This window comes from Ranitomeya imitator, chromosome 5, assembly GCF_032444005.1.
Source record: "Ranitomeya imitator isolate aRanImi1 chromosome 5, aRanImi1.pri, whole genome shotgun sequence".
Classification (NCBI taxonomy): domain Eukaryota; kingdom Metazoa; phylum Chordata; class Amphibia; order Anura; family Dendrobatidae; genus Ranitomeya; species Ranitomeya imitator.
In genome coordinates, this window is record NC_091286.1 from 128,700,006 (window position 1) to 128,721,037 (window position 21,032).

General features: G+C 45.8%; 1 protein-coding gene across 1 annotated transcript in view; it reads right to left on the reverse strand.

Moving 5' to 3' along the window:
- The window catches only part of MTHFD1L (methylenetetrahydrofolate dehydrogenase (NADP+ dependent) 1 like), a 336,729-nt gene that overhangs the window by 303,848 nt on the left and 11,849 nt on the right, over positions 1-21,032 (reverse strand). Inside the window, exons 2-4 of the mRNA XM_069769141.1 lie at positions 17,248-17,332; positions 14,456-14,506; positions 8,089-8,142 (exon numbers count right to left, since the gene is read on the reverse strand). Of these exons, the coding sequence (XP_069625242.1) occupies positions 8,089-8,142; positions 14,456-14,506; positions 17,248-17,332 (190 nt within the window). The remainder of the gene's footprint in view (positions 1-8,088; positions 8,143-14,455; positions 14,507-17,247; positions 17,333-21,032) is intronic.

A 21,032-nucleotide genomic window follows, 5' to 3' on the forward strand; every position in this document is an offset into this window, starting at 1 on the left:
AAGCGGATTTGATAGCAGCCATCATGGAACACGGCAGTGCAGCGCCCCCCAATGTGAATGTGGAGGAGACTGAATTCCAGAGGGAGGTAAAGAACAGACTGGCGTTCTATGGCCCAAACCCTGCAGTAGAGATCATACGAGAGGTGATGGCTAATGTGCGTACTGATCTGAAGGAAGAGATGGCCGAGCGGACCAGGATAGAGCTAGCCAAGATGCAGATGGCAGAGCGGACCAAAGTGGAGCTGGCCAAGATGGAGATGGCAGAGCGGAGAGAGGAGAGTCAGCGAGCAGGGGGAGCTCTGGCCTCCGCCCAGGTACCTTCAACAGTAAGCCACAAAAAGATCGAGTATAATGCCTTTCGACAGTTGGGGGAAGCAGAGGAAGACATTGATGGCTTTCTGCAGGACTTTGAGCGGCAGTGTGCCCTTCATCATCAAGTGAAGCCGGAGGAACGGGTTCAGATTCTGGCCAGCAAGCTGACAGGCCGGGCAGCGGACGCCTATCGCACGGTACCTGATGAGGACTGTATGGACTATGAGAGGATCAAAGAAGTGATCTTGGCCCGGTATGCGCTGACACCAGAGGCATACCGCCAAAAGTTTCCCGGACTTATAAAACGAGTAACCGATACTCACGCTGAATGGGCCTGTAAATTACGGTGGTCACTACTACAGTGGGTACAAGGGAGCCAAGCAACCACTAAGGAGGACGTCCTCCAGCTCTTCTTGTTAGAACGATTCTTTAATGGACTAAACCCGGAGACACAGGAATGGCTTCAGGACAGGCGGCCAATGACTCTTGAGGAAGCCGCTCGTCTGGCCGATGAACATCATGACGCCAGGAGGCCTCAGTTGTCCGGATCAAAGATGGTCAATAGGGGTCCGCCCATGGACCTGGAGGGCCCCAAACCACCGAAGATTGTAGGGGGACCAGCTAGAAACGCGGCCTACCACAGTTCCCCTGGGGCGCGATGCCACACCTGCTGTCAGCTGGGCCACCTGCAAAGTCAATGTCCCAACCGGACTCAGCATACCCAGTGGCCAAAGGCGGGAACAGCTACCTTCCGCCGGGCCGCTGTACACTGCTACCAAGGCGAAGCTGACCCGGCATTGGGGGCTACAACTAACAAGGGGTGGAGGAAGTATACCCCGTGCAGGCAGCCCGGGCAGATAATCGACAACAGCATCGACAGGTCGCGTGGGTTAATGGGAAACGCATGCAGGGAGTAAGATTCCGGAGCAACTTTGACCCTTGTGAAGCCTCATCTCGTCCGGGACCAAGAGAAGATGGACCGGACAGTGGCAGTCCGTGTAACAGGGGGAGCCATACATCGACTGCCCACTGCCAGGATTCACCTGAACTGGGGAGTTGGGGATGGCCTTGTTGAGGTCGGCTTGATGGAGGATTTGCCTGCAAACGTTTTGCTGGGAAATGACTTGGGGCCCATGTTGTCTGCCTTCTCGGTTGCCCCTCTGGCTGAGACATATCCTGTGACCACCCGGAGACAAGCTCGAGCTGCGGAGGCGGAATCACACTCAGAGGAGGCCCAGGTAAGACATCCCAGCCCTACACGTATTCCCATAGCCAGACACATTTCTTGGGCCACCCCAGATGAATTTAAGAGGGAGTTACTTGAGGATCCTTCATTGGAGGGATATCGTGAGAAGGCACAGGAGGGGAGAGGGGTACTGGAAGGGGAACAGTTTATATGGAAGCAGGGACTCCTCTACCGGATCACAGAGCAGCACCAAACAGGGACGAGCCCCACTATAAAACGACAGCTGGTAGTTCCCAAGAAGTATAGGCAGGAGTTACTGCGAATCTCTCATGACATTCCCTTGGCCGGGCACTTCGGCGTCAGTCGCACACCAGGCATCGTCTGACACAAAACTTCTTTTGGCCGGGGGTAACCTATGATGTTCGTCAGTACTGCCAGACCTGTGACAGTTGCCAGCGCATTGGCAAGAGGAGAGATCGATGCAAGGCCAAATTACGCCCCCTCCCCATTGTGGAGGAACCATTTAGCCGAGTAGCGGTCGATCTGATAGGGCCGTTAGCCAAACCCAGTCCGTCAGGGAAAAGGTATATATTGACAGTGGTAGATTATGCCACACGGTATCCAGAGGCGGTTGCGTTACCTAACATACTGGCAGAGATGATGGCGGCTGCCCTGCTCCAGGTTTTCTCATGGGTTGGATTTCCCCGGGAGATTATATCAGACCAGGGTACCCAGTTTACAGCAGAGGTGACTAACCAACTGTGGAAGCTGTGCGGCGTAAAGTCCATTAGAAGCGCCCCGTACCACCCGCAAACCAATGGGTTGTGTGAACACTTTAACGGGACGTTAAAACAACTCATTGGGACTTTTACCAGGACCTACAGGGACTGGAAGAAATTCTTGCCTCACCTCCTGTTTGCCTATCGAGAGGTGCCCCAAGAATCCACGGGGTTCTCCCCATTCGAACTGGTATACAGGAGACGGGTAAGGGGACCCCTAGACTTAGTGCTAGAACACTAGGAAGGGGAGGGCACCATAGAAGGGGTACCTATTGTACCCTATGTGCTGGAATTCCGGGACCGCCTACAGGAGCTGACCCAGGCTGCACGTGGGAACATGCAGGTGGCCCAGCGGCGCCAGCGCATATGGTACGATCGGAGGGCCAGAGAGCGCAACTTGGAAATAGGGAAGAAGGTCCTGGTGTTAGAGCCCACTAGGCAGAACAAGTTCCAAGCTGCATGGCAGGGACCCTACCAGGTAGTGGGGAAAATAGCCGACACCACCTATAATGTCGCCAATTGTGACGACCCCAGGGTTATCCGCATGTTCCACGTGAATATGCTGAAGCCCTATCGGAAGCGCCCTGAAGAGGTAGTGGCCATCTGTGCACCTGAAGTAGAGGATTTAGCCGGACTTCCCTTGCCTGATGTCTTAGGGGAGAGGACTCAGTCTAAAACATGGGACCAGGTACACTGGGGTGAAGACTTGGGTCCCCGGGAGAGACAGCAGGCTGAAGAGTTGTTGAAGCAGCGACAGAGGATGTTTTCGGGGAAACCCGGGTACACTCACCTGGCACAACACAAGGTTGAGACCCAGGATCAGACCCCCCTGCGACAACCCCCCTTCCGGGTCCCTGAGTCTGTACGAAAAGGGATGCGACAAGAGATACAAGACATGTTGCGTTTAGGGGTCATTGAAGAGTCAGCTAGTCCCTGGGCATCCCCCGTAGTGTTCGTGCCCAAGAAGGATGGGACTACACGGTTTTGTGTAGACTATCGTAAGTTCAATGAGAAAACAGTGACGGATGCGTATCCCATGCCGCGTGTGGATGACTTGTTAGACCGGCTGGCAGGGGCAAAGTATTTGACCACCATTGATCTATGCAAAGGCTACTGGCAGATTCCCCTTAGTCCTGATGCTATTCCCAAGTCGGCATTTGTCACCCCGTTTGGCTTATTCCAGTTTCAAGTTATGCCATTCGGGATTAAGACTGCCCTGGCGACCTTCCAGAGGCTGGCTGACCGGCTTCTGGATGGTCTCCAGGACTATGCGTGCGCCTACCTGGATGACTTCGCCATCTACAGCGCGACATGGGAAGAGCATCTAAATCACCTAGAGACAGTATTAGACAGGATCCACAAGGCCGGAATCACCCTGAACCCAAACAAGTGTCACATGGGCAAAGCAGAGGTTCAGTATTTAGGGCATTGGGTGGGAAGTGGGAAACAGAGACCAGAACCAGCCAAGATTGAGGCCATGGCCAAATGGCCCACCCCACGCACTAAAACCCAGGTCATGGCGTTTCTAGGGACAGCGGGGTATTACAGGAAATTCGTTCCCAATTACAGCAGCGTAGCCAAGCCCCTCACTGATCTGACCCATAAGAACCAACCCCGCCAGGTAACCTGGACCCCAGAGTGCGAGGAAGCCTTCCGCCAGCTAAAGGACGCCCTCACCAATACCCCTATATTGGCCGCACCCGATCCAACTAAACGTTTCCTGGTTCACACAGATGCTTCTATGTTTGGATTTGGGGCAGTACTAAGCCAAGTCGGGCTGGACAGCCAAGAACACCCGGTAGCTTACCTGAGTCGGAAACTACTGCCCCGTGAAGTGAGCTATGCGGCCATCGAGAAGGAGTGCCTGGCAATAGTATGGGCACTCAAAAAGTTACAACCATATTTGTATGGACGACAGGTTTTCCCTCATAACGGACCATAATCCCCTAGTCTGGCTTAATTGGGTCTCCGGAGACAACGCCAGATTACTGCGGTGGAGTTTAGCCCTACAACCTCTGGACTTCACCATCCACTACAGACCCAGCAAACAAAACGGTAATGCCGATGGACTAAGTCGGCAAACGGAACTCGTACCAACCCCATAAACTTCGGTCATCCCCAAGCCGATCCGTTAAGGATCAGACTGTGTATGCCGATCGCGTCGCTGAAAGGGGGAGCCGTGTTACAGAACCCCCAACACCAAGAATATGTTATGCAGTATATGTATAATAGCAGGAGTGGAATATTGAAGGTTTTAAAAAAATATGGACGCGACTCCACTCCCATAGAGGTGGAGCCGCATATTCATTACTGTAATGAGTGGTACCAGTGACTGCTCAAAGCTGGAAGAACTGCCGTGCCCAGAGAGTCCATCATAGAAGCTGCCAGGGTCCGCGCCGGGAGCAGGTGAGTATAATGGGGAGGGGGAGCATGGTGATATTCACCTGTCCTCGCTCCACCGCCGGGTGCCGTCTTCCGCGTCATCTGCCTGTGACGCTCAGGTCAGAGGGCGAAATGACGTGCTTAGTGCGTGCCCTCTGCCTGAGCGTCAGTGCGGAAGACGGGGAAGACACAGCGGCACCTGGCGGTGGAACAGGGAAAAATTACTATAGCAAGTGTCTGGGGCCTGAGCGACAATAGGCGAGTATGTCTTTTTTTTTTTTTTTTAATCGCAGCAACAGCATATGGGGCATAATAGTCTATGGAGCATCTTATGGGGCCATAATCACCAATTGTGGGCATATTTTAATATGGAGCATATTATGGGGCCCATCATGAACTGTATGGAGCATTATATGGGGCTCCTGATTCAATATGGATATTCAAAAACACTTATCCTACTGATGTCTCAATTAATTTTACTTTTATTGGTATCTATTTTTTATTTTTGTCATTTACCAGTAGCTGCTGCATTTTCCACCCTAGACTTATACTCGAGTCATTAAGTTTTCCCAGTTTTTTGTGGCAAAATTAGGTGTCTCGGCTTATACTCGAGTATATACAGTAATTATTGAAAATTACATATGTTTATTTTCTTTAGGTGTATTGGAACCCAAAAGGAAAAAAAAAAAAAAAAAGGAACGCGGGACATAATTTTGTACAACCCCAAAAATGGTACAACAAAATTGTGCCTGCGGCAAGAAACATACGAGGGAAAAATGAAAATCACACCTGAAACCAGGTTTTAAAAAAAAAAAAAAAAAAAAAAAGGGGAGAAGTTAGGGGAGAAGTTGACTCAATCTTTGCATTGTGTGTACCACACTAAGCATGGAGAACAGAGATGAGTGGTGGCGTCAGTACCCGGCCACTGTGAATAGTGTTACTTTATGTCATCAGTGTGCAGTACGCATGGTCATCCATACTGCCGGAAAAAAAACAAAAAAACACATGTCTAGGTGTGGGTCACACGGACACAGGTGTGGTTCATACAGACAGCGCAGACCCAAACATTACAATAGGTGTGCGTGTGTACGTGTCTCCAGTACATGTGAAAACGGACGTCACACATTCTGGAAACACGGAAGTATGAAGGTGGCCTTGATTTTTTTTTTACATCCATTTTGTAAGCCAAAAGTTGAATGTATAAACACAGAAGAAATGCGATCTTTCCATTATTCTTTATTTAGTTTAACTCACAGCCCTGGTTTTGTCTCAAACACTGATGCAAAAAACATAATAAATGCAATAATAAAGCAGCCTAAGAATTCCCTTCACAAAAAAACAAAAACAGGAGACAATCTTGACAAATGGAAAGCTTTTATTTTCCTCTTCATATAATATACTAACACTACTGTGAACAAAAAGACGTGCACAGTGAATGCAGTTTTGGAATGCAATATACAGGCTCAGCAGCTCTGACATTAGGTGGTATTGCCCTTTTAAGACAAAAATTAGCCATACCTCCACGTGCAATGAATGAACATGTTGCACCATCCATGTACAGAAGAGCAAAAACACATGCTAAAATATTGACATAGCAAGAAGAGGAAGTAAGAAAAAACTACTATCCAACAATGCAAAAGCCAAAGCTGATACCTCAGATCACCATACATACAACCCCTGGCAAAAATTATGGAATCACCGGCCTTGGAGGATGTTCATTCAGTTGTTTAATTTTATAGGAAAAAAAAAGCAGATCACAGACATGGCACAAAACTAAAGTAATTTCAAATGGCAAGTTTATGGCTTTAAAAAACACTAAAAGAAATCAAGAACAAAAAATGTAATAGTCAGTAATGGTTACTTTTTTTAATCAAGAATAGGGGAAAAATTATGGAATCAGTCAATTGTGAGGAAAAAATTATAGAATCACCCTGTAAATTTTCACATCCAAAAATAACACCTGCATCAAATTAGATCTGCTCATTAGTTTGCATCTAAAAAGGAGTGATCACACCTTGGAGAGCTGTTGCACCAAGTGGACTGACATGAATCATGGCTCCAACACGAGAGATATCAATTGAAACAAAGGAGAGGATTATCAAACTCTTAAAAGAGGGTAAATCATCACGCAATGTTGCAAAAGATGTTGGTTGTTCACAGTCAGCTGTGTCTAAAATCTGAACCAAAGACAAAGAACATGGGAAGGTTGTTAAAGGCAAACATACTGGTAGACCAAGGAAGACATCAAAGTGTCAAGGCCGGAAACTTCAAGCAATATATCTCCAAAACAGGAAATGCACAACAAAACAAATGAGGACCGAATGGGTGGAAACTGGAGTCAACATCTGTGACCGAACTGTACGAAATCGCCTAAAGGAAATGGGATTTACATAAAGAAAAGCTAAAACCAAAGCCATCATTAACACCTAAACAGAAAAAAACAAAGTTACAATGGATGACTAGATGAAAGTCCTATTCTGTGATGAATCACAAATCTGCATTGGGCAAGGTGATGATGCTGGAACTTTTGTTTGGTGCCGTTCCAATAAGATTTATAAAGATGACTGCCTGAAGAGAACGTGCACATTTTCAGTCATTGATGATATGGGGCTGCAAGTCACGTAATGGCACTGGGGAGATGGCTGTCATTACATCTTCAATAAATGCACAAGTTTATGTCAATATTTTGGACACTTTTCTAATCCCATCAATTGAAAGGATGTTTGGGGATGATTCAATCATTTTTCAAGATGATAATGCATCCTGCCACAGAGCAAAAACTGAAAACATTCCTTGACAAAAGACACATTAGGTCAATGTCATGGTCTGCAAATAGTCCGGATCTCAATCCAATTGAAAATCTTTGGTGGAAGTTGAAGAAAATGGTCCATGACAAGGCTCCAACCTGCAAAGCTGATCTGGCAACAGCAATCAGAGAAAGTTAGAGCCAGATTGATGAAGAGTACTGTCTGACACTCATTAAGTCCATGCCTCAGACTGCAAGCTGTTATAAAAGGCAGAGGTGGTGCAACAAAATACTAGTGATGTTTTGGAGTGGTTTTTTTTTGTTTGTTTGTTTCTTTTTCATGATTCCATAATTTTTTCCTCAGAATTGAGTGATTCCATAATTTTTCCCTTATGTGTGGTTAAAAAAAGTAACCATTACTGACTACCACATTATTTGTTCTTTATTTCTTTTAGTGTTTCTTAATGCCAGAAAGTTGCCATTTGAAATTACTTTAGTTTTGTGCCATGTCTGTGATCTGCTTTTTTCCTACAAAATTAAACAACTGAATGAACATTCTCCAAGGCCGGTGATTCCATAATTTTTGCCAGGGGTTGTACAAGGGTAACATTCTGTATCCCATTCTTTGGCGTCACATTTACCAACACAAAAATAAAACAATAATAACATATTTTAATGCTGACCTCCTCATCACTGCACTCCTTTGGTAAACGTATGTGAAGGACATCCACGCCAAGCTGTAAAAAATGAGAAGAGATGAGCCAGATATTTGTGGTTTTAGATGTTCAATTAAACATTTTTTTTTAAAAATCAAATGGACTTAAAACAACTGCAATCTTATTAAAAATATGTTTTCAAGGTATTCCTTAAAATGAGGGCCACAAGTCACAACTTATGAACTGGCTGCAAATGTCTAGGAAGAAAAAGCAAAAAAAAAAAAACAGACTTAAAAAGGTGCAAATTAAAAGAAGAATAATTTGGCGCAAATCAAAAACAGGCTAAAAACCACCACCTCCCTCCCAGAAAAAAAACCGCACTGTTGAAATCAGGAATTAGGCTTCAAGTTTTTTTTTTAATAGTTTACTCAGACCCAGTAAAATACATTTGGTAGTGGTTGTAATTTCGCTGAAGATACAGTCACACTTCCTTGTACTTATAAGCGTATAAAAATAGAATTTTTTTTACACAACTGATGAAACAGGAAAAAGTAATAATTTTTTACAGTACCATAACAATATGAGAGCATGCAAGTGTGAAGAGAGTCACAAAACGAGGCAAATGATATAGATCGGTACTGCTAAGGCCTAGAGGTGCTAGCACAGTCATTTAGTAACTAAAACACAGCACACTAAAATGAGGGAATTCTTACCCATGGCTCAGAATATCCAGGTGTGACCCACAAACCCCCAAAGGGCATTTTGTGTGGGCTTCCTCAGGGGTTATCATGATATGTAAGCCCCCTCCCCAATGAAGCCCAAGCAAAACACGTGTTGGGTTTTGTGGGTGGCATTGAGCGGTTAAGCATTCCCTCACTCGATTACGCTGTGAGTTAGTAACTAAATGACCATCAGATCTACACCATGTGTGGGAAACCACCGGCCCACAGGCAGTTTGTGGCCCACGATTACCTTTTCTCTGGCCCCAGAGCAGATTTCGGGGGACCACAGTTCTTAATCTGGGGGTCGCATTTTGCCAACCGCTGGATCTTTAATCCCTTCTTGCGCTGTGAACACGCGAAGTGCATGCATTGAAGGTTTATGCCCTGGTGCTCAGTCATCCTCTGAACGTTGTTTGTGGGTAGTTGGCGTGCGATGCTCTCCCATCCAACAGATAACTACAGCAGCGACAGCCCCACTGTGATGTATATGCTCCAGGTCACGTGTATCTTATGTGATGTACATGCTCCAGCCCATGTCTATGATTTGCCAGGGCCGCCATCAAGGCATTACTGCTCTTACTGGCAATAAGGCCGGGTGAGCAGAGGGGGCCTGGCCCAGGTCAGCGTGCCTGTTGCCAGTGTATGACATAACTGCCATAAGCCGGGACGTCCGCGCCGCAGATAAAATCAAGGAGAAGACACCACTGGACCTCCTCCACGTAAGAAGCCTTTTTTTTGTAGACCCGCACCATGGAGGCACTATGAAGACACACTGGGGGAAGAGTGGAGAGGCAAGTCGGGTCCAGAATGGAGTACATATGGAAGAACAATGCAAGACATTATTAATGTAGGGGCTAATTATGGGATATTATTACTGCTGTGATATTTTATTTTTGAGGATACTGTTTTCAGGGGGAAGGTCCTGTTACTGTGCAGGGCAACAAGGTCATTTTTTTTCTTCATGTTGCGCTGCGCAGAAGTTGAGGAAAAAAAAATGGTGAATGTGCTCTAGAGAACTGTTTATTTTCTGCTGATATGAGTCCTGGCTGGAAAAAGTGATGGCGATCTGTACTGAATGAAGATGAAGGACTTCAACTAGAGACATCACCGGTGAGTCAGTGTGTTACCTTTTTTTTTTTTTTATTTTTTATTAATGATCGTATTGTAGTATTTGGTAGCTATGTGGTGGTAATATGTGGCCCGGCCATGGTGTGACAGCATTTGTCCCTTGTATATAGCATTATTGTTCATTTTTAAAAAATATTTGAGACACATTTCCTTAAAGAAACATAAATTAAAGTATACAGAAAAAGAGTACAGGATATTTTAAGAAGTGTTTATTAGGTTAGACTATAGTAGGACACAGCCAAAAAAGTCTACCTTGTGGTGGTATTGTCGGCTTAAAAAAATAAATTTTGGCAAAAACAAAAGCTGATGGCTATGTATGTGATCTGGTGTTAGATGGGAACTGATAATGTGTGATTAGCGAGGATATGTGTTGTGAGTTCTGTGGCAGAGCTCCCTCCTGTGGTCACAAGTGGTACTTCGGCTGATTCTCTCTGGGAGCTTCCGTTTGTGGAGGAAAGTGGTACTGCGGCTTCTGAGTTTCCTCCCTCAGGTGACCTGGTGAGGTCGTTAGGTGCTTCTCTACTTAACTCCACCTAATGCTTTGATCTATGCTTCCTGTCAATGTTCCAGTGTTGGACTTGTTTTTCCCTGGATCATTCCTGTGGCCTGCTGCTCTGCATAGCTAAGTTCTTCTTTGCTATTTGTTTGCTATTTTTTCTGTCCAGCTTGTCTAATTGTTTTGCTGGAAGCTCTGGGACGCAAAGGGTGTACCTCTGTGCCGTTAGTTCGGTACGGAGGGTCTTTTTGCCCCCTTTGTGTGGTTTTCTTTAGGGTTTTGTGTAGACCGCAAAGTTATCTTTCCTATCCTCGCTCTGTTAAGAAAGTCGGGCCTCACTTTGCTGAATCTATTTCATCCCTACGTTTGTCTTTTCATCTTAACTCACAGTCATTATATGTGGGGGGCTGCCTTTTCCTTTGGGGTATTTCTCTGAGGCAAGGTAGGCTTATTTTCTATCTTCAGGCTAGTTAGTTTCTCAGGCTGTGCCGAGTTGCATAGGCAGAGTTAGGCGCAATCCACGGCTGCCTCTAGTGTTGTTTGGAGAGGATTAGGGGTTGCGGTCTGCAGAGTTCCCACGTCTCAGAGCTCGTTCTATTATTTTGGGTTATTGTCAGATCACTGTATGTGCTCTGACCGCTATGTCCATTGTGATACTGAATTGCCTATCACAACAGATATGGTGCAGAAGTGGAGTTTTTCTATTAGTGGGCGGTGGGACTGTGGAAGATTCGAGGGTTGGAGGTGAAGCTGGGGTGGAGCCTCAGGGAGGCCTAAATATTTTGCCAGCATGGGGCCCCAAAATTCCTGGTGGCAGCCATGAATGTGTATACAACAGTTTCAGTGTTTCCTAAGTGATGTATATACTATAAATCTCCAACTGCTTGCGTTCCATAAAACTAACGCGAGCAGTGATGAATTTTCCACTGTGAGACATGCAGTGTACATCTGTGTTCAGAACAACTTACTACTGCGACCAGTTCATTACAAAACTTATCACAAAAGAGTCGACTGCACTCAAGACTGACGCAAACCTGGAACCTTTTCTGAATAGCAACATGAGCAATACTACCTATTACATTTTTACCAGAGGCCGCTGCAGCCATCACGTTAGGGGCGCGTTAAAGGGAATCTGTCACCCCAAAAATCGTATACGAGCCAAGGCCACCAGCATCAGGGGCTTATCTACAGCATTCTGTAATGCTGTAGATAAGCCCTCGATGTAACCTGAAAGGTATGCAAAGTACTGCAGTGCGCAGGCGCTGGGCCTCTCTGACCTTTCCCAGCGCCTGCGCACTGCAGTACTTTGCTCTGCCCTCAACAGGGCAGATAAAGTACGCCTGCGCCAGAGCAGGAAGACAAGAAGAGGACGTCATCGCATGAAGATGGGAGGTGCCGGACCTGGACACCCATCGGACCCGAACAGGACCGGGACCGCCCCTGGGTGAGTATAATATAACCTGTTTTTCTTATCTTTCAGGTTACATAGGGGGCTTATCTACAGCATTAAGGTACTATCACACTGAACGATATCGCTAGCGATCCGTGACGTTGCAGCGTCCTGGCTAGAGATATCGTTCAGTTTGACACACAGCAGCGATCAGAATCCTGCTGTGATGTCGTTGGTCGCTGCAGAAAGTCCAGCACTTTATTTCGTTGCTGGACTTCCTGCTGACATCGCTGAATCGGCGTGTGTGACGCCGATTCAGCGATGTCTTCGCTGGTAACCAGGGTAAATATCGGGTTACTAAGCGCAGGGCCGCGCTTAGTAACCCGATGTTTACCCTGGTTACCAGCGTAAAAGTAAAAAAAACAACAAACACTTCATACTTACCTTCCGCTGTCTGTCCCTCGGCGCTCTGCTTCTCTGCCCTGTGTAAGCACAGCGGCCGGAAAGCAGAGCGGTAACGTACAAAACATCATCTCTGATAAATATCGTTTCTCACCCTCTGCTATCATGGTCTTGTATTTGAATTTAATAAATTTAATGTTTTATCTGTGTCATCATAGAGAATTAAGGGTTATTTGCTTTAAATAGATTGATTTTCTGACCTTATGCTGTTTATCAGCTCATGATTATTGTTTTGTTTTTTTGTTTTTTTTAAGTACAAGTTGCTACCCCACTACACAATGTTCCTGGGTGTGCACCTTTGCATCCAAGTCCTTACTGTTCTGATCCTGACTTTTTTTGTAATTTGGTTTATTAGCTATTTAATATAATAGCATTTTTTTATACTTTTCCAAGTACAATGATGGGTGATTGTCTTTGTAGGAATGTGGTTCTGTTTTCGGTTTTTCCTTATCTATGTGGTTACTTCATTCTATGAGGGCCATGACTATGTTTTCGACGTTAGCGTTTTTTGTCAGGATGATTGTATGAGTAGTGATTGTGCCTGGTACGGTTCATTTCAATGTGACTGAGCTGTTGTGAGCACCATGTAGATGTGCCTGGTATTGAAGCTGCATCTAAACAACAAAAGGGAACACAGCACTTGCTTAAGGGGGAATTCATACATGTGTGTGAATATATGTGTGCTGCCCAAATATTACAATGACCAACTAAGTACACCATGGGTAGGGAACTGCTGTCCTTTTCTCTGGACCCTAGGCAGATTCCGGGGGACCACAGTGCTCGGGCCAAGGATCAGTTCTTTAATTGCTCCTGACACAGTGTGCATGGAATGGTGCATGGAATAAAGGATTAACTCCTGCATTAGGATGTACTTTGTGGATGGAGTCCATGAGGCAGCCCCGACACCTCCTGTGATACATGTGCCCCCAGCGTCTCCTGTGATGTATATACTGCAGCACTAATGTCTCAAATGTGATGCGTATAGAGCAGTCTTGGGGTCTCCTATGCGATTATATATATATATATATATATATATATATATATATATATATATATATATATATATATATATATATATATATATATATATATATATATATATACACACAGAAGCCCCTTCCACTGCTTGAGTTCTATAAATATAACGTGAGCAGTGATTTCTTACTGTGAGGAGACAAGTAGTTTAAATATACATCTGTGTTCAGATTCATATCGCAAAGGACAACGCAAACCAGGGAAAGCAGTTGTGAGTAGCAACATGATCACTACCACCTGACATCACAGCCGCACCAAAGAAGCCATTCCGGCCATCACATTGGTGGGGAAAGTTAATTAAATGTTTGACCAAATATAGCCAGATAAAATGTCAAGTTGTCAATTTTGTACGGCCCCTGAAGGATGGTCTAAACGTGCAAATGGCCGTTGGCAGAACGAAGGTCCCACACCGATGAACTACATCGTATTCCAATGCTCAACTTGGATCAGAGCAGGACATGCTCTCAGTTTCACCAATCTCACTTTCAGATCCGTCATGTTCACAGATGGTTGAATGCACCTGTAAGACTAGGGCACAGATTAATCAAGACTGGCGTTGTTCACAAGAATTGAAGAGCGACGATCACTACGCCCCTAACCCAACCCCACTTACAAAGCTGGCCAAAAATTGTGAGAATGCAAAAAGTTGCTAAATTTTAGTTCAGCGCTGCGCCAAAGTTTTGTGACTTTTTAAAGCATGTTACTGGAGGTAAAAGCTTTGATGAATTAGGCTCCAAGGGTCCGAGTGCCGTCTGATAAAATATCGGGCAGCGCTTGGACTTCATGCAGATGTGTGAGTGCACCATTAGTGTCATTGCCCCTTCGTGCAGTCAAATCCCCAAGTTCAGAAATGTATTACCTAGCCCAAGAAAGTAAACTGGAAAATCCGCGAACGCAGCATCAGTGGTCAGCACATTTCTAATTGGTCATGTAGTAGGAATTTTAGGCCACAGTATAAAGCCCATGGATGTTTTCATATTGCTGAGCCAAACGATTTGCAAGATCCTGGTCCAGGAGCCATGTTGGCAGTCCAGGACTGTTGTGTCAGAGCAGAGATGTCAGGCTACAACTACTAATCAGACGAGTCGCCAGCAGAGAAGAACACAAACCAAAGCTTTGCTACCGTATGTGTGTGTAACAAAAAAATGCAAACAAACTCACCTCTTGTGCAAAGTGTCTGGTTGTCTGCAAGGTCACATCATCTGTGTTTGCCTGCAAACGACAAGCACAATGTGAAAGTCTTACATTAGTAAAGGGTGGGACATTGGCAGCTCATGAAGGGTGGCCTCACATCACCACTGGCATGCTTGTCAGAGATAACACACGTGTCCATCCTTCATATCTGCCATCTGTATGTAGGGTCAACCAGTATGCTGGAATATGTTCCACTATTTTGTGTTGCTTCTCGATAATGTGCTATTTCCACAAACGACGACCCCCAGCTGCAGTATAAATATAATATACTCAGATAATTTTACTTATATACCTCCAAATTCTCCAGCACTTTATGGTCTACACATAACCCAGCTGAATAGTAAAGTCAATACAAAGTAACACATAGTTCCACAGTTACAGGAGATGCGAGTGTCCTGATCACAAGATTACAATCTATAATCTCTTTATCTACACACCTGCCTTCCTCACCCTTGCCAGGTCCAGCGCCAAGTCTCAATCCCTGCCCCCGATGTCTGTAGCACTGAACTCACATGATAGCGCTGCAGTCCACAAAGAAGCTTAATGGCTCCACAAGTTGACAGAATAACCTACTGAGTTAAGTTATTGGCTGTAGGGATGTCAGCGCTGCAGACAATCCAAGTAACGGGCGCAGCAGTAGAGACTTAGCATAAGATCCTGGAAGAACGAGTAAAATACAGGCTTTTTTTTGCTCCTTTTAAGTGAAAACAAGCCGGAAGATTGATTTTTTTTTTAAACTGGCAGACCCCATAAAAGGGGTTTTATTTTAATATCTATCCATTTTTTAATTGGCGTTGTGACTGGTTGTACTTATAGTAATACGCTACATGTTTACTGATCAGTGTTTGTAATTATTTTGGGATATCTTGGCTACCACTATATAATTGGGGACCACTTTTATACATATTTTCACATTATGAACATTAGCTACAAAGCTGGTAGGCGACTGACTCATCATGATCCAAAGATATATTTTTCCTGTACCTTGTTAACCATTTAAAGGGAATCTGTCAGCAGGTTATTGCTACCTTGTCTGAGAGTAGCCTAGTGTAGGCAAAGAGAAGCTGAATCCAACGACGTATCACTTAGATTACTGGATGCAGCCGTTCTGACACAATCAGAGCCTTTAGATTTTGAATAAAGCAGAGCTGAGAAAGCTAGTCCCGCCCACACCACAGCTAACCCCGCACACACCAGGCTCTCCATGTGCAAAGTCCATAGACAGGGAGGTGCTTAGTTGCTGGACTAATGTAGTCGGCAATGTTAATCTCTTATTGATAAATCCTTCAGTTAAGGTACCGTCACACATAACGATATCGTTAACGATATCGTTGCAACGTCACGCATTTGGTGACGTAGCAACAATCCCGCTAAAGATCTCGTTATGTGTGACAGCGACCAACAATCAGGCCCCTGCTGGGAGATCGTTGGTCGTTGGGGAATGATCAGAACCATTTTTTGGTCGCTGATCACCCGCTGTCATCGCTGGATCGGCGTGTGTGACGCCGATCCAGCGATGTGTTCACTTGTAACCAGGGTAAATATCGGGTTACTAAGCGCAGGGCCGCGCTTAGTAACCCGATATTTACCCTGGTTACCATTATAAAAGTTAAAAAAAAAAAAAAAGTACATACTCACATTCTGATGTCTGTCACGTCCCCCGGCGTCCACAGGGTTAAAACTGCTTTCAGCGCCGGCCATAAAGCAGAGCACAGCGGTGACGTCACCGCCGTTACTGCCAGCGCTGACAGTCAGTGCAGGGAAACTCTCGGCAGCAGCGCGTGCATTAGCAGCGCTCTTGCCGAAAGCAGTTTTAACCCTGTGGACGTGACAGACATCAGAATGTTAGTATGTAGTGTTGTTTTTTTTTACTTTTACAATGGTAACCAGGGTAAATATCGGGTTACTAAGCGCGGCACTGCACTTAGTAACCCGATGTTTACCCGGGGACTTCGGCATCGTTGAAGACAGCTCCCCAGCGACCACACAACGACTTACCAACGATCACGGCCAGGTCGTATCGCTGGTCGTGATCGTTGGCAAGTCGTTTAGTGTAACGGTACCTTTAGACATTGTCTGCTTGTATCAGATTTAGCCTCACATCCCCTATGTGGTTCTACAGGTCCCGAGACACAACACACAATAAATATGGATTTTATGAAAACCTGACCCGCAGTTAAATAAGCAGCAATGGTAAGGGATATATCTGTACATTCTAACACTATAATCGGGACCTCAGTAGTCTCCGCTGTGATAATCATACAGCTTATCTAGCAGTGACCCAATATACATCCTAATTTGGGTGTATGTGGATTTAATTGATCTTAATATATACTGTAATATTATTACTATATGAACGTAATAAGAGTTTTATTTTATTCACACAAAGGTTTTTCCCCTTTGCTACTTGTCTGGAAAAATAAATAGGATTATCTGTCAGGAGTTGGTATTAAAAGAAGAGAAAATAAATAAATAAATAAAATTGGTATATAGTATTTTGTGCTATAGTAACACTGAAGTCTTTGTGGCAGAAATAGATACATTCTTTTTATTTCCCCAAATTTAAATAATCCCTATAGAACAGCCTGGTAGTTTAGCTCTGCTGTACGACCTACTCCTGAATGATCCCTACTGATATAATTGTAGATCCATGGTATATGGGTGCAGGCCGAGCTTTATTAGCAAAATCACATCACCATGTGGGTTATTAAAAGAAACCCATCTGGAGAGCTGCACATCACATCATATGCTCTACTTACTTGAATTATAGCCAGAACTGGCTTGAAGGCGGCATTTTCATTCTGCAAGGTCCTGAATGTGTCTTTTGATAGTTGTATTATGTTCCTGCAAAGACAGAAGCAGAACATCACCCATCTGACCAGCATAGAACAAATACAGATAGGTTTGTATTCACATGCAGCAGCAATGCTGGAAACCTGCAGCAGCACTCACCTTTCTCCCTGCAGCGGCACTCGCCTTTCTCCCTGCAGCGGCACTCGCCTTTCTCCCTGCAGCGGCACTCGCCTTTCTCCCTGCAGGACCACACTGCCATGACAATCTGCTATGCAGTTCCTGCAAAACTAAGCGATTGACTAAAATGCCCTGATGGAATCACGCTAGCACTATCCCATACCCCCATGTGGGTCTGCAACCAAGAACAGGCCATGTATAAATGACATTTGCCTCTTAAAGAATCAGAAAATGTCAAAGTTGGAAGGGACCTCCTGGGTCATCATGTCAACCCTCTGCTCAATGCAGGATTCACTAAACCATCTCAGACAGATGTCTGTCCAGCCTCTGTTTGAAGACTTCCATTGAAGGAGAACTCACCACCTCTCATGGCAGCCTGTTCCACTCATTTATGACCCTCACTGTCAAAAAGTTTTTTCTAAGGCCGGGGTCACACTTGCCAGTCCAAAACGAGAAACTCGCGGGAGTCTCTCGTATCGATACTCGGCACTGCCGCCAGCACTCGGGACCGCTCCATGCAGCCACGCACTCCAATCCTGAGTGTCGGCGGCAGTGCCGGGTATTGATGCACGAGTTTCTCGCATTGCACTCTCAAGTGTGACACCGGACTCATATCGAATCTGTATCTTCTCCCTTTCAGTTTCATTCCATTGCTTCTCAGGTTTCCATGTGCAAATGAGAATAAAGATGATCCATCTACACCAGACCCTGACAATGTGCTGCCTGCTGTCCACATCTGGCCCTTTGGCTTTCTCAGTCCAGCCCGCGGACCAAGACAGCAGAGGGGCTGGAAAACAGAGGTCCATGGGCCGCAGCATACCCGTCTGCTCGCTGTCTCCATCTGCGCTGACTTCATTGGTGGAGGAGGGGCCCCGGCCACTTCCTCCCCCAATGAGCGTGTGAAAAAGCTGACACGATTATGTAATTTCATCGTGTCAGCGCACAGGAGATACACAGACAGAAGCAGAGCGCCGGAGAAAGGGACAGAGGAGTATGTGGTGTTTGTTTTTCTTCAGGTGTATGGGATGTTTGGGTGGGCATGGGGAGGCTGTGTGGGGCTCATGCAGTGTATATATAGGGAGGCTGTGTGGGGCTCATGCAGTGTATATATAGGGAGGCTGTGTGGGGCTCATGCAGTGTATATATAGGGAGGCTGTGTGGGGCTCATGCAGTGTATATATAGGGAGGCTGTGTGGGGCTCATGCAGTGTATATATAGGGAGGCTGTGTGGGGCTCATGCAGTGTATATATAGGGAGGCTGTGTGGGGCTCATGCAGTGTATATGGGGAGGCTGTGTGGGGCTCATGCAGTGTATATGGGGAGGCTGTGTGGGGCTCATGCAGTGTATATAGGGAGACTGTGTGGGGCTCATGCAGTGTATATAGGGAGACTGTGTGGGGCTCATGCAGTGTATATATAGTGAGGCTGTGTGGGGGCTCATGCAGTGTATAAGGGAGGCTGTGTGGGGCTCATGCAGCGTATATAGGGAGGCTGTGTGGGGCTCATGCAGTGTATAATGGGAGGCTGTGTGGGGCTCATGCAGGATATATAGGGAGGCTGTGTGGGGCTCATGCAGTGTATATATAGGGAGGCTGTGTGGGGCTCATGCAGGATATATAGGGAGGCTGTGTGGGGCTCATGCAGGATATATAGGGAGGCTGTGTGGGGCTCATGCAGTGTATATATAGGGAGGCTGTGTGGGGCTCATGCAGTGTATATATAGTGAGGCTGTGTGGGGCTCATGCAGTGTATATATAGTGAGGCTGTGTGGGGCTCATGCAGTGTATATAGGGGAGGCTGTGTGGGGCTCATGCAGGATATATAGGGAGGCTGTGTGGGGCTCATGCAGTGTATATATAGGGAGGCTGTGTGGGGCTCATGCAGTGTATATATAGGGAGGCTGTGTGGGGCTCATGCAGTGTATATATAGTGAGGCTGTGTGGGGCTCATGCAGTGTATATATAGGGAGGCTGTGTGGGGCTCATGCAGTGTATATATAGGGAGGCTGTGTGGGGCTCATGCAGTGTATATAGTGAGGCTGTGTGGGGCTCATGCGGTGTATATATAGGGAGGCTGTGTGGGGCTCATGCGGTGTATATATAGTGAGGCTGTGTGGGGCTTATGCGGTGTATATATAGTGAGGCTGTGTGGGGCTCATGCAGTGTATATATAGTGAGGCTGTGTGGGGCTCATGCAGTGTATATAGGGGAGGCTGTGTGGGGGCTCTTAAAATATATAAGGGTGGCTCATACGATATACAGAAGGGGCTGTCAGCATACTTAATTGTGCTCAATATTAAGTGATACAATCAATATTATAATTATAATATATTAATATTGAGCAGAATTAATTTCAGCCTATTGGTTCGGCCCTCAACAACAGTCATGGTCTCTCATGTGGCCCCTCAGGAAAATTAATTGCCCACCCCTGATCTACATTGACATCCCTTCAGATAGTACTAGACAACTATTAATTCTCCTCTTAAGCTACCGTCACACTCAGCAACATTGCAAAGAGAACGACAACAATCCGTGATGTTGCGGCATCCTGGATAGCGATCTCGTTGTGTTTGACACGCAGCAGCGATCTGGATCCCGCTGTGCCATCGCTGGTCGGAGCTAGAAGGCCAGAACTTTATTTTGTCGCCAGGTCGGCGTGTATCGTCATGTTTGACATCAAAAGCAAAGAGCATAGGGCCCCTAGATGTGTGTCGGATCGGTACACTCCGGCTGTTTGACATGGAGCTAACAACCAGCGAGAATGAGAAGTGAGTCGCCGTTACGTCACTGGATCGCTCCTGCATCGTTCTGGAGTTGCTGTGTTTGACGTCTCTACAGCGACCTAAACAGCGACGCTCCAGCGATCTAGTTTAGGTCGGCTCGTTGTCTATATCGCTGCAGCGTCGCTGAGTGCGACGGTACCTTTAGCCTTCTTTTTTGTAAACTAAACATTCACAGATCCTTCAACATTTCCTTGCAGGACATACTTTGTGTAGACTGCAAAGGAGTGGCCAATCAAGCAGGAAGAGGCGGTGCTGGGCAAGGATTAGACCTGGAGCAACAGAGGCTTCAGATCTACCATAGCACTTCAGCCTCATCTGCATATCAATTAAACATGGATTTCTCAGTAATGGGGGAACAGACTGGCTGTGTCAAGGTGTTGCTGGACATGTCTTTGAAAGAACTACATGCACATTTAGTATGTGTTGGGGAAGCTGGCCGCAGGATTTCACTAGGATTCAATGCACATGGGCAGTTTTCTGAACAGATTAGCATGTGAAAAATCTTCAGCATAATAGAATACTGGCTAAGCAGATGCAATGTAAGGCTATGTGCACACGTTCAGGATTTTTCGCGTTTTTTCGGCCGTTTTCCGTGGGAAAAAAGCTTTAAAAAAAAAAAACGCATACATAAGCATCCCAACATTTTTAATGCATTCTGCAATTTTTGTGCACATGATGCGTTTTTTTTCTGCAAAAAAAACACATCGCGGTAAAAAACGCAGCACGTTCTTTAATTTTGCAGATTTGTCGCGTTTTTGCCGCTATTTTAATGCATTGGGAATCTCCGGAAAA